At 43.7% G+C, this 27,373-nt stretch overlaps 1 protein-coding gene across 4 annotated transcripts in view; it reads right to left on the reverse strand.

Annotated features, from left to right (window-relative positions):
• pax7a (paired box 7a) overlaps window positions 1-27,373 on the reverse strand; it is a 43,127-nt gene that overhangs the window by 4,300 nt on the left and 11,454 nt on the right. For 2 of the 4 annotated variants that reach the window (XM_041962880.1, XM_041962897.1), the window contains exons 5-7: window positions 16,927-17,122; window positions 9,214-9,379; window positions 8,619-8,812 (exon numbers count right to left, since the gene is read on the reverse strand). In XM_041962880.1, the coding sequence (XP_041818814.1) occupies window positions 8,619-8,812; window positions 9,214-9,379; window positions 16,927-17,122 (556 nt within the window). Of the gene's footprint in view, window positions 1-8,618; window positions 8,813-9,213; window positions 9,380-16,926; window positions 17,127-27,373 lie in introns of all 4 variants that reach the window. The other 2 variants (XM_041962905.1, XM_041962889.1) reach the window with 2 other exon arrangements.

Here is a 27,373-nt window from a genome sequence, read left to right on the forward strand (position 1 = left end):
CCTTCTCCTTTTTCCGCTCCCTCTCTACAGATAGATTACTTTATAAATAATAATAAAAAAGTAATTAATTCTCTCAACTTCTGAGCCCTCCAGCCTGTGGCGAAGTGAATGGGGAAGTGTAAATTGATACAATGTGCATCCTTTCAGATAAATAAATAGCGCACTTGAAACACAAAAAGAGGCCCTTTCATACCTCCCTAATTTCTTCAACAGTCAAATTACATTTTTTTTTGTCTGCGTGAATGTTTGACGAGATGTTCTTTGTTGGATTTCTTTCCAGAGTAGAACAATGTGACAGACACAGAGCTGAGAGAAACACTGTGAGTGCTACAAGAAAAAATAAAAACAAAAATGCAGAAGGGAGGGGGGAGTAGGCAGTGAAATAGAGTGCAGATGTGCTGTAATACCACTATTTGTTGTGTTATTAGTTCTAATATCTTGTGCAATATTGAAATGTGAAGCAATCATGTATCTTTAAACATAGCAGTCTGGATTTAATATACCTCAAATCTGGGACTCAGAAAAATGATATTGCAACTATTTGTTGCCGTTCAAGCACCTGACGACAATAAGTGGTCACATGAACTCTTGCATTGGACGAAAACAACACAAATTCAGAAACTGAAAGACAGGAAATGGAGCAGTGAAAATATGATAGCCTATAGAAAGAGGGCGAGGGGGGCAGAGGAGAGAAGAGAAAGTGATATAGAGTGAGTGAGAGGAAAGTGGAGGCTTTGGGAAGTACAAAGACTCCTGTAGGACTGTGCTGGCCTGAGGGCTAGCCTGCCTGGAGAGCTGATAGGAGCCCCTTCTGTTCCATTCCCGGCGCCAGCGCCAACACACCCCACTCCACAAATACTCTTAATCTGCGCAAGACTGGATTAGTTCCTCTGTCACCGATAGCTCCCTGTTCTGCCCAAATCAAAATGCCCCCAAGATGTACCTTTAAGTTAGGCAGAGGTCACCGGGGCAGACTGGGAAAAATGAGCACTCCAAATGTCTGTAAGTTATCTGAGTGCTGCAGAATAGCATCTTGCACCTTAGCAGATCTGCCTGGCCGATACTCGCAGCAGCAGAGAATGATTAAAGATCCACAGTGATGACACTGAGTTTCAGATCAATATTTGAAGGCAAGTCCTGAGGGTGTGATTACAGGAAGAGAATAGTGTTTAATTCTGTGACCCAGGAGTCACACAGATCCAGTGTCTGGAAAGTGTCTGACTTTGAGAGCAGCCGAAATATTAAATAAAGACTCCTAAAATATATATGTATATGTAGACACACAGAATAAAAAAAAAAACCCTACATATTTTGATAACTTTGCTAAATTAAGTCATAGCTTTCATTGTTTCAGATCCTCATGTCAAATTTTTGAATAAAACACCTAAAAACCTGAAACACAACAAACCAAAAGGGAGAAAATAACAAATAAAAATATCAGGGACCCCCCCACCCAAGTCAGTCGACTCCTGCTCCCACAGTGTTCCACCCTTCCCCCATTCCTCACATGAGAGGGCCGGCCCAGCGGGCAGTAAGGCCCCTCATCTGAGCAGACAAAATGACTATTTAAAAATAACAGTGATTGCATAAATTGAATTAAAGCGTTTTGGTCACGGTGGAGGTGGCGCGAGGGGTGGCGCGGGGCTGCAGCAGACAGCCAGGATGGTGGCAGGCAGCAGATGACGGGCTCTGGCCTGCATGCCACTGCGTTAATTGGCCGCGGCACATTAATAAAAACTGAAAAGTGTCTTCCACCAGCGCCATAGGATGAAGAGACAGAAGCAGAATGAGAGGTAGAATGAGAAAGGCGGCAGGGGTGGGGGGATGGTGCTGGAGGGAGAGAAATGGGCCTTTGAAGAATGTGCTGCATGTCGGGGGCTGGGGTGGGGTGCTAATTGTGTTCAATTAATTGGCTGATTGGCACTGACAGAATCTGGGCATTGACAAGGCAGGCACAGATGAGGACGATTAGTGGGCACTGGAACAAGCTGTCACTCCTCACAACACGTTAGCCGTCCTGCGCCTGTGTCTCTTCTCCCTGCACGCCGTGAAGCCGCTCATGCATACAAAGGAAGCGAAAACAAGCGGAAATGGAATAGAATTCATATTTATTTTTGGGGCTGTCCTCACCCCCTCTCTCTGTCTCTGTGCAAATTTTCATTAAACTAAATCCTCTCCAGCCCACTTTAGCTCATGCTAGCCCTAATGTTCAAGAAAGCACAGCTGCTCAAGCCGGAGGAAGGTCCCCCTCCCTCCTAAACATCCCGCAGCATAAGCTATAAACTTGGCCCCGCACTAACCAGAGGTTAATATGCCGTCTATTGGACTGCAATTGGAGAACGTGTGGGGAGCAATCCTCTATTCTCTGCTAGTGATATGCTTGAGTAACTATGGGATGGATTCAGCCACTGGGAACAAGAGAGGCCCCTTCAAAGCACGCATGCACACACACACACACGCACACGCACACACACACGCACACACACACGCACACACAAAGACTTCTCTCTGCACCTTGCACCAACGCCTCTTCTAAATTAAACGGCAGATTTTCTGATTCCAGGAGAGTGGTTACAGCGAGGCAGGGTCTGTAAATGTGCGAGGGAGCAGCTCCAGAAGGAAAGCGAGGCAGATCGAGGGAGTGAAGGAGAAAAGAAGGGGGAGGAAGAAGAGGAGGAGGGGAGGGTGGTGGTTGTTTGCTAAAAACAGCAGGGGCCAGGTCTAGTGAAAAATGTCAGGTCAAATTGTTCTTGACAGTGTTAATATCTGCACCTCATAGCCATAATTACATGTAAATAAATAGTGAAATAGCTCTCAGCTGGAGACTGAGAGGGGAGAGCTGCTGCATGAGACAACCAGCTGAGGACCCAACCACCTCCCATATTCTCATCTCATTGTCAGGAGGAAGAAAGGAGGCGAGACAGAGAAAAACGTGCAGTGAAGCTTACTGATAATAGATACTCATATTCCTAGTGTTTTTTTTTTAATCTATTTGCAAAGGTTAAGAAAACAGTGAGCATTAGATCAACTTTGCAAAAGCGGTCTCGAGCTCGAGTTCACAGTGAAGCAGGGACTAAGACACCAATGAAGGACATGCAGAGAGACACAGAGGGAAGGAGGGTCAGAATGAAAACGTGGGTGAGAGAAAAAGTCAGAGAGAGTATTAATCACATCTATGCACCTGTCAGAGTGGCATCTGGAACTAAAAGGAACCACATGTAGCTAGACAACATCCCGAGACCTCCGGCTAGCAGGACAGGTTCACAGCAAACCGGCTCTCCTTCTTCCCCCGGCTGTCCCATAACCCCCTGCACCCTGACCCTTGACCCCGAAGAGATAGGTCACCCAGCGTATGCCCATCAGACTCTTCACCTGCCCTGAAGCCTGCTATTACAGAATTACAGTATTTTATTATTATTATTATTATTATTATTATTATTATTATTATTATTGTTGTTGTTGTTGTTGTTGCTGCTTCAGCACAAGTCACCTTCAAATTGAGGCTGTAAATCTCCGCAGATGTGCATGTGACACAGCGCTTGTGTGTAATAGGTATTTTAGATAGGATCGATGTCTGTGCCTATACTTTAATAAAGGCAGTACCACTCTCCACCTTATAGGCATTTCAACTGCGTGGGACACACAGCATGTGAATCAGTCTCAGTCATTTTCCTCCTTAAATCCCCATCTTCTAGGATTTACTGAAATTCATATTGGCTGCCTCTGCAAGATAAATGTAAATCACATTCCCTTATATTTACTATTTATCAGGATGCAGCAGCTCACTTTCAGCAGGAAATATCTCTCACCCGCACACAAACACCCTTGCATTTAAATAGCATTTTTATTGTCCGCCATAGCCTTTCATCTGGGCGTAGGGAGAAGAGCTGCCTCTCCAGGGGAGAGAGTTGGAGCAAGAGAGGAAGGTGGGGAGAGAGAGAGGGAGAGAGCAAAGCACTATTGGCAAGGCATCATGGGATGACAAAAAGCCAAATGGAGGGAAGGAAGGTTGGTAGGTGAAAAATAGATTATGAATACATAAAGCTCAGACCAAAAATATTTTGGAATGAAAAAGAAAATGGCTTCACTTGGGTGCTCGGGAGACCTAAAAGATGGAGTGAGCAACAAATGGCTCAGGTATACAGATGGCTAGTAAGCTGCAGTGCTGTCTCAGCTAGCAGCAAATGAGGCCCACATGTAGAGCTGCAGCTATGACCACGATGAGCTCCACGAGCGGCTCGCTGGTTCTGTAAATTGTCCTAAAGCTTTTCAGACTGCGAATAACGTTGTAAGTTCGGTCTTACTTCATAAAAGCAACATGCAGATATAAGTCTCTGCAAGCTGCAGGAACAAACACGATCCTACAGAAGGCGAAGGCCAACACAACACGAGGGCGACCGCGACGTGTGCAGAGGTACATTTCTGGTGTCAGACACACCAAATCTTTCCTCAGAGTTCAAAAGTGTTGCAAAACAACAGCAAACACTAATAATCTGTGCAGAAACAGTATAGCCAGTGGATATGATTTACAGTCCCTGGATTTTCTTGGCAGCTGCCAACTGCAGGTCTCTTTTTTCTGAAAGCCTCTTACATCTTTTTTTATACTTGCCAAATTGAAACAGTATTTGTTTTAATGGGAGTTCTAATTAACCAGTATGTATTCCCCCTCTTGCTCTGCGAGTGGCTGAGCTATGAATGCAGGCTATGTGCTCATCCCCTTTGATTTGTTGTCAGTGGAGCCTGCCAGCTGACACAGTGCCCGGTGAGAGGCTTAATGCCCAAGTTTTAATAATGTGGGGGACTACATGAATCTCCCCCTCTCATTGGTATTCAGGTGCAAAATGTCTTGTTAGAAGTCAGGGAGGGAGGCGGAATGAAGCCAGCGCTCCAGATTGTTCCGTACATTTTCCCCTCTCTATTTTTTTTTTTTTTTTTTTGGCAACGGCAGAGCTTGCTTCTTAAAAATAATTCATCCCGTTTTTAAAAGAAGCGTCTGCGCGAGCTAATGGAAGAGCAGCAGCACAGTTTGGAGTCTCCCCTGGCTTATCTCTCTCAGACAGTTGTGGGGAGTCGCTGGTGAGCATGGTGTCAGCGTGCGTGGTACGGTGCAGCGCGGCGCGGGCAGGCAGGCCTGGGGACACAGATCAAAGGGAGGCAGGGGTGAGAGCCGCTCTGCCTCTGATCCCGTGTACGTGTGTGTGTGTGTGTGTGTGCGTGTATGTGTGGAGGCCCGGCCCACTCACACAGCCCAAAGGCCCTCCTCAGATACACACACACACACGCACACACATCCTTGTCATTCCAAAACACACAACACTTTCATAAAACTGCAAAACAGAAAAAAAAGTTCCTCACAAAACTTTGTGAACTTGCCTCATCAAAACAGCAATAAAATCTCTGTCCACTGCACCTATAGAGTTCACACTCGCCCGATCAGATGTCCCTATCATGCTGAATAACCTCTAAACACCACACAGCAGCACTCAAAGCATTCAACAGTGCATTTCCCACTTTTTCTCTGCAAGCAAAATGTCTTTTCTTCTTTTTTTTTATCACCTGGTGTCATTTTTTTTCTGGAAATTTCTCAGACGAGTGAAACCCAAGCTCTGCCACTGAGCGCCTCTCGCATGGCTACAGCTCTCCAGTCGGGGCAGTTGTTTTCTTTCCTCTCCCAGCAGGTGTCCCTGTCATGCAATAATGAGGAATTCAGCCCAAATGTCTCCCCACCAACGCCATGCCCATGAACAGCGCTTCAAAGAATCATTTGAAAAGTATCTTGAAGGCTCTTCCTATTACCAGGTTTTGTTAAAAGTAGACAATATTCTTGAGAGATGACTGTAAAACCATGACCTCTTCAGTTAAAGGAAAGCAAATATTGCTTATTTGTTTTCTGGTATGCAAAATTTAAATTCGAGGCATCACGAAGGCCATTTGAAAGGTCAGGACAAAGGCCTGTTTCAGAAGAAATATTGAAAATGAAAAGGGCTGTAATGAAAAAGCTGACATAGGCTTAAATCTTCAGGAAAAGATAGAAAAATACTGGAATGCTGTCCTCCGTGCCCTTGCCTTTCCTTCTTTTCAACACCTGCTGTGCCGCTAAATGAAACAAGACCAACAACAAAACACACTTCTGGTTTCATACCTTTTGCCCAGCCATGCACAGCTTCACTCTCACCACCCCTAATATACTGCCTCCCTCGACCAGCCAAACACGTTGTATATCCCACAATGACAGCAACCAGTTTGAGTGTGCATGGCTTTTCCACCGGCTGTAATGGGAAAATGTGTGCTGTCGGGATAGGTTATGGGATTGGGATGGACGCGAGCTCCTGTCGGGACTGCTGAACGCTGCAGGATTCCATTACAGACTTGGCACCTCGCCACCGCAGCCCATTTACTGGGAATCAGAGAATTTTTGTCAATCTTTACAGCAACAGCTAGGCCATCAATGCCAGACACTTGAAGAAATAGCTTGCACATACCAATGCACAAGCATATCTCCTGCAAACAGATGCTGTCTGTAACTTACAATATCAAATTCTCATTTCCATCTTGATAGACCGTCTCTTTGTGTTGTATTTTTTTCCATTACAGGGAAGGGAAAGCAGGAGAGTGAAACATGCTGTAAATCATGAAAAACAAACTGCGAGGTGTCGAATGCGGGTCGATCATTTTCCAAAGCTGAAACCGATTTGCTGTTTGAGCGAAATTTGCTTAAATGCAAAGACAAAAAAAAAAAAGGTGTGACTCAGACAGGGTAAACTCAGTGTTTATTGTGTGAGTTTTATGTGGTTAGCTGCATGTTTGCACAGAGAGAGAGAGAGTGGGAGAGAGAGGGCTGCCCAGCCCAGCAGGACGCTGCACCACAGAGTGAACTCTGATTCTGCTGTCAGTGGGAACATTCATCTCCATGCTGAGAGACTGATAGGAATGCCACACAGCATTCTGCATGCATTCAATACGTTTCAATTCTGGGCAGTGCAAACATGGTGTGACACATCAAAACATCCACAGCACATGCTTATGCCCCCCTCTAAAAATTTAAACACGACATCCACAATTTAAGTTCTAAATAAATACTTTTAAAAACAAATAAAATGCATTTCAGGTGGGCTTTAAAAAAAATACTTTAATCAAACCCACTTGATAGAGTAATTGAATAGTGAAAATCCATGCTGTACAGTTGCCCAAAGGCTCCTGTCCTAATCCCCACTATGACAGGAAATGTTTAATATCCCAACACATTCTTGAATGCCTGTGAAGAGAGGGAGAGAAAGCGACAGTGCACCCCATGCCAGTATTAGAGAGAGCCATTAATGAAAAAAAAAAAAAAGCGACTCCATGTTCCTGGTGTTTTTCTGCAGGTTTGCAGTGAGAGCATTAGCAGTTAAAGCCCCTGTGCCACGATTAACAATCAAACACGCTGTGAGCCTCCATGTTATCCTCCGTCGCTCCAGCAGGAGAGAAAATCTCTTTTTTGTCACAAAATCCTTAATTCTTTCTTCTCTGAAGAAAGAGGGTAATACCAAGAATGTTTCCAATCTGCTTTGAGAAATATTTGAAGGACAAAAAAAACTCCCAATAAAACACGTGTGAACGACGGGGTAATTGTGGACAAATGCAGCATTGAAATTCATTTTCAACTCTTTACACACCATTTCAATCTTATTTTCTGCCTGTTAACCACATCTTGTTGGTGAGGGTGGGCAAGACTGGCCAGTATTGATGGGTAATTGTGTATAATTCACTCCGTACACACGATTTGCATCAATACAAATCATTTTTCATTCTGTGCTACTTAACGCTCAACCCTTACCATAGAGTCGCATTTAAACGCTCATTAATGGAGGTGTCCAAAGAGGTTAACATGTGAAATCCAGCGCTTTTCAGGAGAGGAAGCAAACAAACCCGCACATGTGGTATCGCACATTAAGATGGCAGAGAGGAGAATGGGTAGAGAAGATGATTTAAACTGCAATTAGGAGACCCAGGATCATAAATAGTGTGAGTAATGTTCTTCTTTATCATGACGGGAGGGCACAAGAGCATGTGTAATGGCCAGCAGACTAAACCTATAGAAATCCACCCATGCAGAGACCACATCGCCTCTGTCACTGCCTGGAAATCATGCAGTAAAGAGATGAGGAAAATCACACATAGCACTGGAGTCTTCCAGCTGCAGACAATTACGTGAAGAAGATTATGGGTCTACATTTATAAGCTTTAGCTAATTATTTCATCTGCATGTGTTCTCACCGCGCTGCGCGGGATTTAGATGTCCCAGGAAAGTTGAAACCGCTGTTTGGAGCAGCTTGAGCACTTGCGGTACTATCAAGATGAATTTTAATTTGTTGATGTTAATCCAATTGTTTTACAAATGTAGCAATTTAGAGTAGCTAAAATAAATCCAGGGCTTTGGAAGGCGAACATAAAAGCCCACACTGGCAGTTATTTTGCTGAACATGCTGTTTCTGAATTTTAATTTCAGTAAAATACAATTACATATTCTGAAGAGGGAGAGGAGGAGGAGGGGTGGAGGTGGTAGACTGAGGGATGTGAACACTACCTATATGCGGGAACATTACATACAGACAGAGGCGAAACGTGTTCGGACTGACCTGTGGGGAGAGCCCGTTGCCGACAGGGTTCATGTGGTTGCTGGATGCCGAGGGGCTCATGAAAGTATCGGAGTAGCTGGAGAAGCTGTGGCGATTGGATGAGAGACCATAAGCGGAGCTGCTGTCAGCGCTCAGACCTCCCTGGTGCATGGAGGATGGAGGCAGGGGTTGGGGTCTGTGCAATGTGCTGCCCTCTGACACGGAGAACAACACAAGCAGTGCACAGGTAAGAGGGAATCAAGGAAAAATTACATCTGTTTGAAGCTACACAGGAAGTTGCTTCAAAATTCAAGTTCAGTGTGCTGTTAGTCATACACTGAAAAATGTTTACATTAAAAGTGCCTCAAAGACCAGAACCAAGAAAATAACTGAAGGCTTGTTTCTGTTCCGCCATGACAAAGATGTGATTGTAAACATAACTACTTGCTGCACGGTTCTTATATGCTGCACATGGTTCAAATGCAGGTTCTAATCTGATTAACATGAACATGAAATATGATATGCAACAAAGAAATAGGGCTAATGCAATCTTTACCAAAATTAGATGAAAGTCAGAGCACAGATCATGGTATGTTTGCAGGCGGCTGGGTCTTACCCTGCGATAGCGTGGTGCTGGGGTAGCTCGAGTCTGGTAGCTGGTATGTGGGTAAAGTTGGCATCCCCGTGGGTGGGAATCCTCCAGGAAGCAGGTGGTTGAAGGCCGCTAGCTGATTGGCCCCGGCCTGCTTACGCCACCGAGCTCGCCTATTGCTGAACCACACCTGTAAAGAGGATTGCACCCAACTTGAAATCATGTTGCTTTTTTTTTTCATTCACTTTAACTCCGTTTATGTTGCTGCTGTGAGCATCTGACTGCAGTAGATGCTCAGTAGGGGCTCCTGCCACCTGTGATTAATCTGCCTGTTAGCGTGAGTGGTGGTGCTGCTGGTAGCTGAGAGGCTGCTGTCCCTGTGGGAGCAGCCACAGAGGCTCAGTGGTCCGTCCCTGTTGTTCTTAAGGCCTGAAGCTGTGATCTGTGTAAACATGCTGCCCTAAGCCCCCTTCAGAGGGAAGAAGTCATTTAAAGGTCAGACGTAGGCCAATAGCCTCCACACCACACACCTCAAGTATGTTTGTGAAGCTATTAGATGCTTTGAGAGAGGCTACTACGTTGCTGGAGACACAGAGACACATTAAGCAGTACGCTACCACTGTGCTGTTCGGATGCGGTTGTTTTTAAAGCTTTAAAAGTCAGTCTGAAGAGAAAGAAAGCATTTTAACGTTGGAGTCAAGACACAGTGCTTCAGCTAAGGCTGCAAATGGCAAAATGCTCACAAACTGAGCAGCACCAAATTCCCTGAATGAAAAGGGGGGAAAAATAGGACTCTTTTGAACTGCAAAGATTTACACATTTTAAAAAGGCTTCTGCTTCAACAAAACATGAATATAATCAGGCCCTTTTGAAAAGAGCCAGCAACCTGTTCCATTTACCCAAGACAAGGCCCGGGCTTCACTGTGTGCTAAGGGTTGAAGGACATTGATCTATGCCTCGCACAGGCAATTCATCAGAGTTTAATACACTGTCAGCGCAGTTCATCTACTGTTGTGTTTCAAACGGCCCGGGCTATTGTGAGCGCACATGAAAGAGGGGGACAAAAGCCCCTCCATACGCCACGGAGAACAGTGGACACAAAGAGGGGGCGTCCCTTTTAAACAGGTCTTAAAGAGGGACACTTTCAAGGGGACTTACACAGCGACATACTCACTGCTTTTCGGGGTCTGCCTCTTTTTGTACACACAAACATACACATAAACTCGTATAGGCCTACAAGGGATCTCAGCCCAACGGAGATCTTAATTTGAATGTGGTTCTTTTCCCACACGGTCACTGCCTCTGTAAAGACCAGGTGATTTTTTTATGCCCATAGCTCGGTTTAGTCTTGCTAGAAAGAGAACGTGGTGCAACAGGCGATGACTGTGTCCGGCGAACCTCAATTATGCAACTGGAAAACCAACAGGAAATATTTATCTGGAGCCCGATCGTGTCTAAAGACCCCGTTTGAAACCCTCAATCAGCTATTCCAAAACAAATGTGGTGAGTGGCTCCAGTGAAATTTCTGCTATTGGGATGTAGTGGAGCGTGGTCCGAGGTCTGAACTAAGCTCCTACTGGGCCAGACAAACAGCTGCCTGGCCCAGGGGAGGGGGCACGGGGGCACACCCCTTTCTTCCACACACTCCCCATCACCCCACCCCGCAGTGCCACTTCACCTCCGACCTCATCCACTCACCCCACCCCTCTTTTATGTTCACTTTAACTTCCTTCCCCCCGTTGTCATCCATGCTGAGGAAGGAGGTGTTCCATCATGACGGACACAAAACTCTTAAACACTGAAGTCTGCTTTCCTTTCACCCGTGTTTCACTTCCTTTTCCCGCAGACTGCCACGCTACTGCTTCCAGTGCATCCTTTGCAAAACAGATATGATCCCATGGCTCTTCTTACCTCTGTAGACTAGATCTAAATATAGAAATCCTTGCCTCTCACCAGTTTTCTAATAAAATCCATTGTGAATACAGAGCTGGTTCTGTGTATACTTCATTGACTTGTTTTGAAAATTTTATGAGGGACATTTCACTCATTGGCCATCGCATCTTTCAGCAAGTGTTCATAAAATGAAGTGAGTGTCTTTTGTCATCCAAGCCCCTCTCCTTGAAACTACATTTATACATCACCAAATTATTATTATTTATTGTTGGTTTTGGTGTAATTTTAACAAACACTTTGCATCTCCAGCTCCAAATCACAGTTGATTTTTCCAATATAAAAAGTCTTTCCTTTTAATCACGCTTCAGGTGCCACAAGCAGATACTGTAGGATGAAATATGTTGTCAGCAAACCTTTGCCTGATACGTTCAGGATCAGCCTTTTAGGGCTTGGCAGATATGTGCAACGTTTCCTTACTAAGATGATGGAAAACGTAAATCCTGCCTGCATTATGTTTCTTTCAACATGTATTTGCTGTTTAAAATTATTAGCATGTAAACATTGTTTCTCAGAGGTGAGGTTGTCTGATCACAATTCCATCAGCTGCAAGGAAAACTCACGTTGGGGAAAGTCAGTGAAGTGTGTCCTCATAATTATTGGAATTTACAGTTTTCACAGGCTTGCTTCAATGTTTATACGTTAAACTTATCAAACAGGCTCAGTTGAGTTGAGTGTACACAAAAGCTGACTGCAGTGTGTCCACTTTGATATATGGGACAAGAGAGGAGCATGTGCCACTGAGTGACTTTGCCCAACAATCATCAGGCTGGGATAAACATGCACACAAGTGGCGACGCACATGCGCACAAGCTAGTGGCCATATGCTATCGCACACATGCATACACTACGAGCACAGTCTTATACGTACACATTCACTCTCACACGGACTAACACACAGCCTGGAGCTGAGGATTTGAGGCTGCGCTCTGGAACCTGATCACAAAGTCACCTTGGACCACAGATTCTCCTCTGCTCTCCCCAATCCGGTTTAATTCTCTGCAGTACAGAGAGCTGCAGTGCTCCTCCATGTCTCCCCTATCTACCTACAAGTGTGCCGGCGAATTTGTGTGGCTCTCTTCTGTTTCGTTTTCACGGACTAAAAGGTTTCCCTGGATGCGGTGCACTTGTCTGCGCTGCATCTCTGAATGGTTGTGGAGAAAGTTTGGGGAGGATGGAAGAGCAGTAACCCATCTTATAGAAGTCAAGCAGAGCGCTGCTGGTGAAACAAAAGAGGAAGGCTTGAGGAGGACACAGTCGGAGGAGGGTGAGGGTTGTTGGAGAGGACAGCTAGAAGGGGGTCTAGCTGCAAACCTCAAACTTACAATCGGATATCAAACCCGCAATAAGCAGGATCCACAGTTTCAGCCCTCAGTTCAAGTTCCTTGCTTTAATCTCCCATTCATTCTCAGCCAAAAGAATCGATTCATAGCGATCAAGTGGTGTTTTGCATTTTCTTATCGCTGATCAGCGACAATACGCACACACACTCCAAACATCGTAAACGTGTGACACTGCACTGCAGCAAAAACCTCTGTCTGTTGTTTCTCTTAAATAGGATCACTCATATTTCAGAATTCCCCGTACAGACAATCCTCCATGAATTATTTTGTCAAAGACAAGCAGTGAATATGTGACGCCTTTCAGGAGCCAATTTGCAACATTCGGTAGATGAATACCAAGAGCCGAGATAATGACAAAACAAAATGTGCTGCTGACTTCATATCCACAAAAACACAGAGGGGTGATGCAACCAGCCTCAACATACAAATCCTCTTCTGTCTCATACCACGCAATGCCCCCCTCCCTCACACCTCCTCCTCCTCTTCTCTCCTTCCCCTCTTCTTTCCCCTCTCTCTGATTCCCTCCCTGCTTGCCTTCCAGACTGGCACTATGCTAATTAAAGTAGCTAGGAGTGTGAATTTGAGAGGAGAGTGGGATTAGCTTGATAAGTATCAGGAGTACAGAAGCACTGTACCAAAGTCATTTAAATTCTAATAATAAGAAACTGTTAGAACATTCACACTGATGCATTGCAACAATTTCTCCCCTACAATCTACACAAATCCTATTTATTCCTTTATGAAACATAAACCCATACTGGCGGGAATACAGTTGCCTGTTGGGTTTGGTTGTCACCACTCAGCTCCATTGTGATTTTCTCTCTTGCCGCTGGTACTCGACTGATATTATAACAATCAGGAAACCGCGTATTACCTCCTGATACCTCCCTGTGGGATTATATTTTCACTCGCTATGTCGAAAACTTGTTCAAAAGCGTCAGCGCGAGTGTGAATTTGCCTGTACTGGTCTGTCACACAGAGCTATGACGGCCAGTACACAGTATCCATTTAGGTGTTTTGCCTGTGCTCATTCCGTACATCAACAGGCCAGCACGAGCCACAGATAAAGAGAGAAACTTTTCACCAAATTGATTTGCACGCTTCGTAAAAAGCAATGCTTATACCTTATTAGATTCCACTAAGTATAATAGCTACATGCAGAATGTTTATTGGTAATGAAAGAGGATCTATGTGGCAGATTCGGTAAAGTGAGCCGGAGGCGGCATGCTGAGATGATGAGCCTCAGCAGAGACTCTGCAGTCACTCTCTTAAAAACTTCAGTCTAAATAGAGGCGAATGTAATTTGCTTCATCTGTGAGCGCTGATTTACAGCGGCCTGCAGCCTATTGCCTGCGCCCCCGCCCACCTGGTCCACCCCGCAGAGGGAACGGACACAAACGACGCTCTCTTCGCTAATAGCTCATGGAATGACTTTGCTGCCCGCTCCTGTTAAAACTGAGGGGTTATCAGATGGAAAGTGGCAGCACACACTGCATCAGCAGAGCATAGACTGAAGGTAGACTTGGCAGTATCCCCTCCCACTGAGACAGCCTGGAACTAATTGCTGAGAGATACGGATCATATCCCACAATTTGTCAGTTGGGGTGATAAAACCATTGCAGGGGCTCATGGTGGTGAAGGAGCGCTGGTAGCTCTGCTCAAAGGGGCAGCGGGGCTGATAAAGATGGATGGTGAAAGGGTCTTAAAATGGCAGGCGAGGGCAGACACAAGGGAGTTAGCTCTGTTTATGAGTTTAGGTTGTGAGTCAGCGCTAAGCCAAACACTCATCGCTTCCACTAGAATCTTGCAGTTTAATTTACAACACAGCTCTGGGCTGTGGCGGTTGAGCGCGGCCACGTTTGAGCCTCCCGAGTGCACTTCACCTCTGCGTCCGACCTGAACAAAGTGCTCCCCACATTAGCACCACGTTTAATGACAAACGGATAACACTGAACCATGACCACAGACACAAATTCAAGTTAAAATATGAGTCTGCGGGAGCACCAACACCCCCTGCCTATAGTTTCTTTCCAAGCCCCAAACACCGGTTCGTCTGTGAACGACATCTGGAAGATGCGTCATTGCAGCTGTGCTGGAGAAGCTTTGCTCTCAGGCCAAAGGGTCTCCTCTCTGCTGCCCTGTGATGGGCCTTTTGGGCACCTACGTGAAAGCCCAGCTGGTGGACATTTACAAACAACACCCAGATGCACACACCATCAAATTCACATTCAACAAAATTCTAGTTTAGTCTATCTTTATTATCAAATGCCTCATTAAAAGGGTTGAATGTTGATACCTTTGTGGTATTTATTCTTTGAAATCTTCAATTCTTTTTAGATGAATTTGGTGCAAATGCAACAACAAAACCATCAGACTCATAAAACAACGTATAGTTATCATCCTATATAATTATCCTCCTTCATACACACTCACCAAACTGCAGCGCAACTTAAGCCAGTATTTGTTTTGGCTGCCAGAGCCCCTTTCTTCGTAACCTTCTCAGAAAATCAAGTTTGAGCTGACCTTTTGAGACTTTCAAAGCCTTTAAGAATTAGATTATGAGGAAAACAGCATTAACAAATTATAGCCATGACTCAAATTCCTCAGGTTCTCACATGACATCATTTAAGTCTATTATCTAACGGCAAAGACGCAGCAGTCGCTCCGTTTTCTTTCTTCTCTCACTGTCTTGTTTGGATATTTTTGTCAGACTCCATGAACACACAGGTGCTAATAAAAGAATGGATTTTACTCTCAAACCTGAGGTGTTGCTGCCCTACATGATGACTTGAATTGAAGTAGACTGATTTGTTTGTGTATGGCATTTAGTTTGCTTTAAGCTCTGAAAAATGAATCAAAACATGCAGTTTGTACAATTATGTGGCTATTAGGAGTGCTGGAACTCAATCTACAAAATGCTGAATTGAATTTACAGTCTGGATATCTATTTAACAAACGTGTCAGACTAGATTTGCAATGAAAATTATTGATGCTTTCAGTTCTTCCAACTCTTGCCCACATTTACCTTTTATACAGTCAAGAAAATCCTAATATATCACCTTATAACAGCCATGAGATAAATTTCTCCTCCCTTGAGTGAGGCATTAAACACTCAGACATATAGGACATCCTTGCATGTTGGGGGGTTCCAAGATGGACAAAGACATGTGTGGAATTAGTTACCCGAACTGCATGTTTGTAGTGTGATGAACATTTAGCATGCGGTGAGGAGTTTGGGGGCTTCAGAGGGAGTGTGAACGACTGTGGTAAGAGGAGAGGGGCGCCCCCGGACCTTTTTTTTTCTTTTTTTTTACTAGCGGTTGATTGATTAATGTTGTTGTCGGGGCATAGGGTCCCCAGAGAGGATGAGGAACCCTGTGTGATATGTGGAGGGTTTTACAAGCAGCGGCGAGCTTGAAAGTGATGGGATGAGATCCTGGCCAAAGGCCGAAATGAGAAATCCATCAGGAATGCATTCCCTTTCTCTCTTCTCCTCTTTTTTTCTCCCTCTCTCCGTCTTTGGAAGAACAGCTGCTGCCATAACTCTACTGTACATCTCTTCCCTCAATCTTACATACAACCGCTGGGCACCCAGGCTGCCAGACAGGTTCCATGGTCGGAGGTGTGAAGATGGGGAGCGTCTGCGTCCGACACCACGAACATGAAGGGTGATGGTTGAGCAGCGAAACTCCCTTACATGCACAGCAATACGGTAAAAAGGGCACTTTCCTTCTGACAGATGAGTAAATCATTGCCGTGGGTAAAAGAAGAGCAATATCATTATGTTTTAGACGGAGCACCTTCGAGCATCAGTTCAGTGAAGTGTGATGCTTTCTGCTGTGGGATTATTGGCTGCTCAGGCAGCACAGATCCCTGTGAGGCCTCCACAAACACACTGTGAACCTCTTTTTCTTAACTGTTCTCAGCCCTTAGCTACTGCAGCGCATTGATGTTTGCAGGTGGAGTTTTTACAGTTAGCATAGCTTAATTGCACACGTTAAAAGTACTGGTTGAGCCAACATATGAAAAAAAAGAGAGCAGATTTCGTCATTTCTAGCCATGCAGATAGTTTCGGTTTTATTTGTCCAGAATATTGGCATTCAAAAATTACATTTCGCAAAGTGCCTCTCTCGAAACAAAAGTCATTAAGAACAGTTTTCCCTGGAATTTCTACAAAATACGTAGTCCAAATAAAAAAAGTTGTGTGTTCTTTTGGTCATCCAGATTAACAGGGACATTGTTCCCATAAAGAGATGTTGCACTTAATGTTTTTAAAGGCAAATTCTTCCATTTCTATGAGGAGAAATCTCACAGACGGATGCTTCGAACAAATTCAGCTCCAACTCTCTGCATAGCTAGGTACCACCATATGAATGTACATGTGTTAATACTTTGGGTGAACTGACATGCACGCATGCCGCGGCACTGGTACTGTATGTCTAACCTGTACTCTCGCCTCTGTGAGTTTTGTCCTCTGAGCCAGCTCTTCCCTGGTGTAGATGTCCGGGTAATGTGTCCTTTCGAAAGCCTTCTCCAGCTCCTCCAGCTGCTCAGCGGTGAAGGTGGTGCGACTGCGTCTCTGCTTCCTCTTCAGGGGCAAGTCGGGCTCCGAATCTACATCTGAACCATCATCCGTGCGGCTGCCTGAGGTGAAAAGAAAAAGACAGAGGGCCATCTGTGTGATCACGAAATGAAAGCAAGTTCAGGAGTCTTTTGTGTGAATTAACTAAGGTTTTTTTTTTTTGTAGAAAATAGCATCAAACGTGAGCTGAAACTGATCAAGAAGAAGCTCTAACAGCATTATCTGCGTTTTGGAGCCTCTTTTGTTGCTCAAGAGAGCGGGACTGGCAATGCGGAGGATTCAGATGACAGCCTCTCCTCTCTCAATATACAACTGGGAGAATATTATCTTAATCTGTGGATATTTATTTAATATAGAAGAGGCCCTGATACACAATCCTGCTTCTGTGAGGGGCCCCAGAGGCTGTGAAGGCAGAGGGCTGAGGGGGAGCGGGGGTGTTGGTGGGTAGAGGGGTTAATCTGCACAGGCCACCTTGCTGCTCCTCACCCTGCTTTTCTCTCTCATTGGCCCAGGGCACACTGCTCATACACAGCACAGCCAAAGTGTATAAAATAGAACACAATATCACACCAAAACCATTCAGTCCCATGTGTTTCCATCTGCTGTCATTAAATGAATTAGAACATATTTTACATTACTTTTTAAGCATTCAACTAAGCTGAATTTTTGCTCGAGGAACATAGATACAGCACAAAGCTGTACAATCCGGGCCGACAGGGAAATTTTTGACAGCAAATACGCATTACCATTGCACATTACCATTATAACTGAATTTAGAAAATTGCATCATTTTCACCTCCTCTGCATGTCTATTCAAACTACATGGCCCTTTTCATTTCATGTCATAAAATTTATATTTTCATAATTTCCTCATTGAGACATTGACAAGGCGGCGTGATGTGCCAGTGTTGCTCCAGGCCTAGTTGGATTGCATCATGCTCAGTCCAGAAAGTGTGGGAGAGGGAAAATAAAGGGAGATATTGAAGAAGAGGGTGCATGAAGAGATTTCTGCTTCTGACAGAGGCCCTCCGCTATTCAGCTCAAATGCAAACTAGAATGCTCACCTGAATGTCTCGCCTGAGTGAGTTCCTGCCGTCTAATTCATTGTTTTGAAGCCACGATCTGTGTTTGCAGCTCACTCCAGTCAAATCTTCAAACGTGAGTGGACAAAAGAATACTCAAACCTAGCCTCCAAATAACAACTGTGAGAACAAAAGAGCAACAGAGCTGGCGGAGTCTCAAGGCCAGCTCCAGAGTTTAATTAAACAAGGAATTATGGGATTATATGGAGACTATCATTACAGGCCACTCTATGAGTCTTCTACGAACATTTTTTGTCCCCCTGAGCTCATGCTCAATGATTCTCTGCGGATTACATGTGGCCGCAGGACATGAGGCCGCATTCATTAAATCAATTCTTCAGTCTTATCCTTTTTAATAAAGATTGATTCTTGAAGCACAGACTCACTCCGCTGCAGAACACCCTTGATCATACAAAGTTGAATATGTACATACACCACATATCCCTTTGTTGGTTTTCATGAGGATGCGTATATCCATTTGCCCGCTAACTTGCCATGACGACACTTGAGACCAGCCCAGCAGTCTGCAGATCACTTTCCAAAGTCACCTCTGTGTCCTATAGGGGGACGTGGGGGCCAGAGTAGAGACATACTCAAGGGGCCCTGAGAAAGACACTAAAGTCTTCTCCTCCTCGAATTATTATTTTTTCCTCCCCTTTGTTTAGCCACTTTCACAGACTTTATTTTGCAGCTAAACCGCTGCGGCAATCTGTGTCACATTTAGCATGCTATCAGGCTAATGACTGATAAACCTCAGCAGACAATAGCTTGTACCGCTGCTCTCCATTAAGCCCCACAGAGCCAACACATCTGCTCTTGTACATGAACCAGAAGCACAAGGTCAACAGCCCTGTCTGTAATGAGTAAGGGAAAATGGAAAATGGCACACGCTGCACGAGGCCAAGTGGGATTGGGGTTGGACGTAAAACTCATCTATATGCTGACTACATTTGGCGACTGGAAGACAGAAAATATATTGAAACACATGGCCGCTCTGGTCTGAAAATGATTTGTGGTTGACATACAGTAGTGTTACAACAGTCTGCCCAATGAGCACATGGCTTAGAATACATGTACAGTGCTAACAAGCAGGTATAAAGACAGAAAACAACCATTTTTCAGTCAGTTTTCTGAGCAAAACCAGTTCATGTCTCTTTTTCCCCTCACACGTGTGCCAATATTAATAATAATACACTGAGTGAGTCTATGAATAAGACTCAGTGAACAAAATCCCTGCAGGCCTGTCGAGGTCAATTCCTAAACAGTCTGCCCGGCACAAAAAGGTACATTCTGATTAGACGTTTGTATAATACGACTGCGGTAATTCCCTTCACAGGTTCATGGGATATTGATAAACCACTCATGCCTTGTCTCATTACTTATCTTCCAATTAGAATCTAATTATGTGCCATCCAGTGGGCATGATTACCGCCGTGTACTCTCCTCCAGGGGCCCTCTGAGGTTTTTCCCCGATATTGATTTAAAATCGCACCCATTGTGAAAAGGAATTAATCAGGTTTGCACTATGCTTTGTCAAGGTAAGTGCTTGATTAAGACTAGAAATAACACTGGGTATTGTCTGAGTAAAAGCAATCATAACCTAGATTGTAATGAATGTCATGACTTATGAAACAGATGGTTCAATACAGTTTAAATATTTAACTGAAGAGGATCAATCACTGAGCTATAATACATTGGTTTGTCATGTAATTGATAAAAGGTTTTAAAAGGTGACTACTTTAAGAGGGTTCACGTCAGACAGAATGGATGGTAGGGATGGGAAAGATTCCCATGTGAAGGGGTTGCATGAATGATAGACTTTAGTGGACGTGAGGCGTCCATATTTGTTTGGTTTTCAGCCACTTCTGCAGTATTTAGCCCCAAGTCAGATTTATTTTAGGTTTCAGAAAAATGTGAGACATATTTATAACTTGGAAGCAAAAATGAACAATGCCAAGTTGTCTGCCAATAATGACAAGAGCTGTGTCGCAAATCCATACTACATTGTAAATATATACAGCATAAACTACATGTTAATCCTCACAGTCTTTCTATAGAAATATATCAATATACTTAATTGTTTTATGCAGGAAATTATTCAGTGCTTGTGCCATCAGACATCAATCAAACCACAAACCAAACCAAATCACCTTCACATAGAGACAAAATGGTTTATCCATGGTTTACCCCCCCTGTTTCACCATCATTCACAATTAGTTAGAATTTTGCTCTTGCTATGAGCAGCTCCTCTGTATCCTGCACTGCATTGTGGGAGAATAGTGTCCACCAGCAGCACACTCAGAAGCCTTCTGTTGTGTGCATGCTGACTGTTTTCAGTATATCGCTCTGACTAAACTGTGGTTGCACAGTGGGTGAATGCATTAGTATATTTACAGTGGTTAACAATTAGTTAACCCCGTTTGAATCGATGTGGTTGATTCCATGCCAGAAATAATCCTTGAAGGCGTGGAGAGCCACCAAATGATTTCACCCTGGTGTGACTTTAAGCTTTAATGATGCTTTAATTCTGACCAGACCTTTCAGATGAAACAGAGTTTTGCTCTTGAAGGACTTGTGCTGCTAGTTAATAGTTTTAAGGTCACTATGAGGTTTAAAGCCTGCTCCCCTGATGCTCCTCCTCTGCTGACCCTGCAGACAGACTCCTCAGACTGCAGGCAGATGGGATCCTCATCATCACCCTGTTTCCTCAAAACGCCTCCCTTCCTCATGTGGACCCCCTCCCCACCTACTCCACCAGCCTTCCTTCTCTTCTTCTCCCTCCACCTTTACCCCCGAGACGCTGAGGTAATGCTGATTAAACAGACAGCTGTCCACTCAATACCGGCAATTAACCAAGTGATCAGTAAGGTTACAGATTTATGATACATAACAACAGCAGTAAAATTCAAGTCAACCAGGGCGTTGCTGGTTCAGTACGTGCATCTGATTCTTTGAGGTGGTTCTGAATGAAAGACCTGTGACAGCCATTGAGTAAGTGGTCATCATTAAGCACTACAATCAAAAGTATGAGAAAAAAAATCAATTAAATACTCAAAAGCTTCATAAAACTGTCTTTAGGCCATGTCCTTGTATGATTTACAGCAAGAAAAAAGTTTAAAATGTGCATAAGTTTCAGTCTAAAAATGTATAAACTAAAAATTGGGTAAATATCTGTATTTTGGTCCAGAGGTGTACCAATAACAGGAAAAAACAACAAAATCTACCATAAAAGCCAACAAAATAGCAAAAATTAAACACAGCAGCAATACAGGCATGTTTTATTGCAAACGTTAACGCTTAAATAAAAAGACATAACTCTCTCTATGTCCAATTAAAATGCAACGACAATCAGAAATCAACAATTTCTCTGTTAGAAACATTTATAAAAAACCCTCCCCTTTGCACTTTCAGGTGTTTTTATCCCTCATCTCACCTGCGAGCAGCATAAGCCTAAAGTTAAGCAGTGCTCATCCTAGTCAGACTGCCTCTGATATCATAACCCATGGCCTCAATATCAGCCATACCTTTGCAAACTATCCAAGACAGAGGGACAAAAACAGACAGGGCTTTGGCAGTGCAGCATTAGCTCATAATGGCTCATTTTGAAAAGCATATTAGTTCCAGCATAATTACAATCAGGCCTCACGCTCTGTGTTTTGCAGGCATTCACAGGACCAGCCTCTGAGCACCGAGTCACACCAGTTGACTGTGACTGACAGCAGATTTAGTTTAAAATGCTGTTTTTTCCTCCCTCTTTTTTTCCCACAGGACAAAAATAACACCGCATCTTTTCTCCCTATTTATGTTGACTTGTTTATTTTGTGCCTACCTTTTGTCGTAGTTGATGCTGCAATTATACTTTTTGTCAGTCAGAGGGGGAGAATATCAAAAGGCCTAATTATGCAAACAGGCCTATGATAAGAGGCATCTGCCTGAGATGGGATCTGCTATCTCTGACATGCATCTGTCTCTGCGCTGTCTTCGGGGCTCCAGGCCTGCATATAAACAGCCCTGCCTGTCCCCAGGACTGCATACGATTCAACCACCAACACTGGAGTGGAGGGATGTTTCGGAGGCGGGGGGGATCGTGCAGCAACATCAAATAACTAACAACTTCCCAATTTGCATTTTTCTGAGAATGGTGCGGCATCTCTATTTAATGCACTTGCCTGTTCAACCCAAAGGGGTTGCCAAGCTAAAGGAGGCATGTGATTCAAGGCATTTACCGAAGGATGTATCTGAGATAGGAACCTTATGTGAATACAAGATAGACGACAGTGATAACAGAATGGTTTAAAGACAAATTCTCTATGAATAATCTTTTCCTGTAGTTATCTCCCTGCAAGTGAAAAACAAAAACAAAACTCTCAAAGTGAGCGTAGCCTCGGCGTGGTTGCCTTTTATTCGTATATATTAGATTTGAATATTCAGCTCAACATGCCAAACAATTTGTAAAAAGACTGTGTACGTGGCCAAATCAAGTTAACTGTTTACTTGGTTTGGTAACATGCCAAAATGCATCATCAATTTCCTCTGGTTGTCAGTGACCTTCTCTGGGCCGTAATTTGACATTTAGCTGAAATTGAATCTGGCTGAGATGTGTAACTATACATAGGATATTAAAACTCCACCGTCTATCTAAAATAAAATCAATCTCAGCTCACCTTTGTGGACGGATGTCATTGGATTCAGCTTTGTCTCATGCCTATCATGTCAATTACCAGTTTATTACAGGTGGCTCAGGGCCAAGGGCACTTGCTCCAAATTCTCTTTCAATGGTGAGACATTGAGAAGTGAGAAAGCAGAGGTGAGCGGGAGCTTTAACATGTGCAGGCAGCTTGTGCAGCAATTACACATGTTTAGTTTTAAGTTTTTAACGTAAGAAGTAGCTGTTGAAGACTTAAGACTGAACAACTACCTGATGAAATTCGAAAAAGCCCGCTTTTCTGCAACCCCTCACTGCCCGTGTCAGAGTTTTAGGCTCTTTAACATTGACATTCTTCAGGAAAATTCCAATACTTTTCTTCCCTTGTCTCTCGGACAGAATCACATTCTTTAGAAAAGGAGTAGGGGGCTTGAAAAAGAGGAGAAAAAGGCAAGGGAGGAAGAAAGATGGGAGGCTCTATAATCTTTGGCTCTCACAACAAACAATTAGCCCCCTTTTCTCTGTTCGAGGTGGGGAGAAAGTGGGAGAGAAGAGGGAGGGAGGGGAGGGGAGGGGGACGCAAGAGAAAGCAGAGGAGACAGAGAGGGAGAAGCAGCGAGAGCGATGCTCTTTTATGGCTCTTGTCATATGGATGAAGGCGCGGCGCGTCCATGAGAGCGCACGCTCACCTTCAACAACAGGGCGTCCACTGGGCCTCCCGGCCTTTTCAGCCCGGAGAGACGAGCTCCTCAGGGGGCCATTAGAGCATGAATAGGGGCCTGACAGCCCTGTGCAGCTCCGCAGGGCATCCATAAACGCTGACATATTGACTCCCCATGCCTCTGCGCTGCCTGAGTGTGAAAGCGTGAAGGGCTTGAGGGGTGGGATTCTTTTTCTTTAATATGCTCCTGACTGAAACTAGAGTATTAGTGACAATATGAATGTTGGTTTTTAACTCTAACATATACTTTGTTTCTAAATGAGGCAGATGCTAATGCTCTCTGGAGTATTGTTTATTTTTCTGAATTTGAATATATAAATTATTGTTTTTGAAAGACTGCTTTTCGTGTAATTGCACTTCTGACATTGCAAATACGTGAGTTTTCATCATTCACATGATGAAAAATCCCACACTTTATGATCATATATGAACTAACTCACTATTATTTTATATTTTCCTGCTGTGACAGTTTTTTTTCACAAAAAAAGACAGATTAGAAAGGGTCTAACAGAGCCACATGGACCCATAAAGACTTCAGAGGATACAAAATGTATGAGCCTTGTTAGGAGGACCTCTCGCTTCCCCACTAAGACTGAGCTTTGCACCAGGTTTCCTCTTCTGTCGAGCAGAATGTCACCGCCTGAGCTCAAGTCTTTGCTAATTGAGGTCACAGCGAAAGTAATGAAATTAACAGAGAGCACAAGAAAGTAAAAAGGAGCCCATGGGGGTCTTTGCCAAATGGCACTGGAGCCAGAGCCTCGGTCCCCCAGCAAAAAGCTCTAAAAACCTACGCAGGAAATCAAACAGTAACGTCTCAGGGCTGTGAGCCGAGGTCTCCTGGAGGAACAAATCATTTTCTCAACAAAGCCAAAGAGAGATTACCGGGCACAGTATAGGAATGCACAGCGGACATTTTTATGTGCCCAAGGGAAGTTTCCTAATTTTCTGGACAAGGCTGGGCAGCAAATATTGTGGAAAAGTTTGTGTGACATCGAGGACACCAGGAAAGAAAGAAGAGTTGTGAAGAATGACGGAAACTAAAAAAACTCACGACTGATGTCAGTAAAGCTTAAAACAAAAGATGAAAATAAATATCTCATTAATGTGCAGGAAAAGTAAGGTTCTCTTTCCAGAAAAAACACATAAAGACCTTTTGGCTACTGGTTTATATATGTAAATATTACTTTATTCCATTCAGTTGTTTCTGCAATTGGAAAAATAAAAACAGATTAGTTGGTTTTGAAATCTGTGAAAAATTGCTACCTAATCATCACAACATATTCTCAAAAATAAGATATTATTATGCTCCACTGTATTATGGAGCAGTGAGTAAACAAACTGTTTCCGAGGAGTTCCTTTATATTCAATAATTTCAAGAATATTTCCTGTGAAGAGCTTTTTTTTCTGGGCACAGTGAGAGCATTACAGTGCTTGGCATTAATTTCTGAGATCCCTCCATATTGAGGGGTTGTAATGTGGCACAGTAGCAAAGCTTTTTATACTGAGACTACATATTCCCCAAGGAGAGAATGACTGACGATGCAGAAATAAGCCCATTAGTTGAAAATGGGGGACAACATTTGAAGTTGTTATTTTGTAGGCAAGGACAGGAGCTCCACCCCACTGTTTGGACAACCGCTTACACATTTTAACTTGGTGGGAAAAAACACATTTCTGATTTGCAACACTTGGGGAACATGTTTATTGTCTTTGTGGTTACGAACAAAAACATGCACAATTAAAACAAATGAATATTTCAGTGGTGAAGCAGATCAAGAGCATAAAATGTGAAATGTTCTGGCCCTAAGTAGCATAGGCTAATGGCGATTTTTAAACTAGCAGACCATGGTCAATGTTTCTCATTCATCACTGAGGGGGAGCACGGACGCACTGTGCTAAACGTAATTACTGTTGCGCATTATGTGGGCTATTCCTGCATTGTAATAAAATTAGCCAGAAATGCTTTTTGTCTTTTCTAATGCAGCTCCATGGTAACCACTGGACGGTCATAATGCAACACACTGTCCCGATCTGTGCCAGCTGTCAGAGTTTGACAACCTTAGGTGGCAAGGCGAATTGGAGGAAACGACATTTCTTTCAATAAATTATGTGGCTCTGACCTGCTCATCCATTGCACAATTTAACATGGACGTAATAATGTCCTGATGTACTGTACACTCATTTTTGTAACCCTGCAGCTTTGTTGTTTGGCAGAATAACAATGGTTTAATCACCAAGACAAAGTTATTATTACACTGTCCGTCTTACTGAGATTAACTCAGTCAGGCAAGTAATTCAATTGCACCATATATATATTCTATAATTCTTGTGCTGCAGAGAAAAACCTTGAAGATAAAATTTAAGAATTTAGCCAAAAAAAGATCATTGTAATATCAGGACTGCAAGACTGACTCCGACAATAATTTACTTCAATCATAAGCATCATAATTAATATTATCTAAAATACAGAGGGGAAACAAATGCAAAACTCTGTAGGATATATGTGGAGCACCCACAAAAGCAGTGTGCAAAAGCAAGCATTCACATGGTTTAAAAACCAGGGGGGAAAAAGACAGCGTTTAGTCCAATTGAGCAAGATGGTTTAGATTTCTCTGCAGGAATATTTGGCTGAAATTGAAGAGGCAACCGCACGCCAATACTTGTCTCCAGACTGATAAGGCCTACATAAATATACTGAAGAATTACTGGTGGACCTTTCACAAATTAACAGGCCTTTGTCATTATTTGACATCATCTGTCAGCTGGCAACAACATTTATGTTGTCTGGTAGATAACTTATTAGGCAAAGTGACTCTGATTTATGGAACTGCATGGTTAATTAACTTCTGCTTAAAGCTGAAATTGCTCTGTAAACTGTGCGTCCCCTTTGGCTCTTCACCTAGTCGAGACAAACACAAAAAGCCTGAACGTGACATTTTCTGTCTATGTTTGGGGCTTGTTCTCTGTGTTGCGTGATGTTGTTAATGCCATGAATGGCCGGAATCATTTTACTGCTTGTTGACATGGTTATCAGTGCTTTCTGACAGCGGGCAACATTGTCTGTAGAGGTCATGGGGGTCAGTTAATTAGGCCTGTTTATTGCAGCAGAATGATGTGAGTGCAGAACATCTGCATTGGTAGGTTTGTTTTAACGGATGTTACCTGAACTGAACAGTTTTTTTTTTTTTTTTTGGTTGTCTTTTTTTTCCTTTCTGGAGGCCAAGAGGCAAGACGCCAAGAGGACATCTCAAAGCAATTAAATGAGATTTCTGTCTGATAACTATAGGTCTTTCCATTAAAACCTTTGAAACTAATCTCCCCCCACTGAGAACACTTGTCTCTCCTCGTGGCATGGCCAGGAATCAGCAGTGAGCGATAAATAAATGGCCTTTAAAAAACATTGGCCCTCTTGTCAAGACACATATCCACTCGAGAGCAGCAACAGTCCACGTGTCAACTCATTCGCTTCCCATTTCCTCTGCGCTCTTTGCTAAGACACTGCTGTCTAATGAGGTAGAGGGACTGCAATCCCACCGGGACCCAGCACAGCTCTGTCATCGCTGAGTGTTGTTTTCCCTCCGGACAGCCCAGTCCGCCATCGAAGGTAATACTCACCAATCAGGATTCATTACAACACCAACTCTATGAATGAACTGCCCAGCGCAAGCGAAAGCAGCACACAACTGCCCGGGAGAAGAAATAGGCCTCCCAGGGACCCCCCTCCAAACTAAATTGGATTGCCAATACGGCCCACAGACGTTTGAGAAGTCGAGAAAAACAATGGAGCAGAAAATAAATACTCCAAAGCCACAATGATGACTCCACTTGGTAAACTAACACAGTATTGATCGTCTTCTCTCT

Source organism: Chelmon rostratus, chromosome 2, assembly GCF_017976325.1.
Source record: "Chelmon rostratus isolate fCheRos1 chromosome 2, fCheRos1.pri, whole genome shotgun sequence".
NCBI lineage: Eukaryota > Metazoa > Chordata > Actinopteri > Chaetodontiformes > Chaetodontidae > Chelmon > Chelmon rostratus.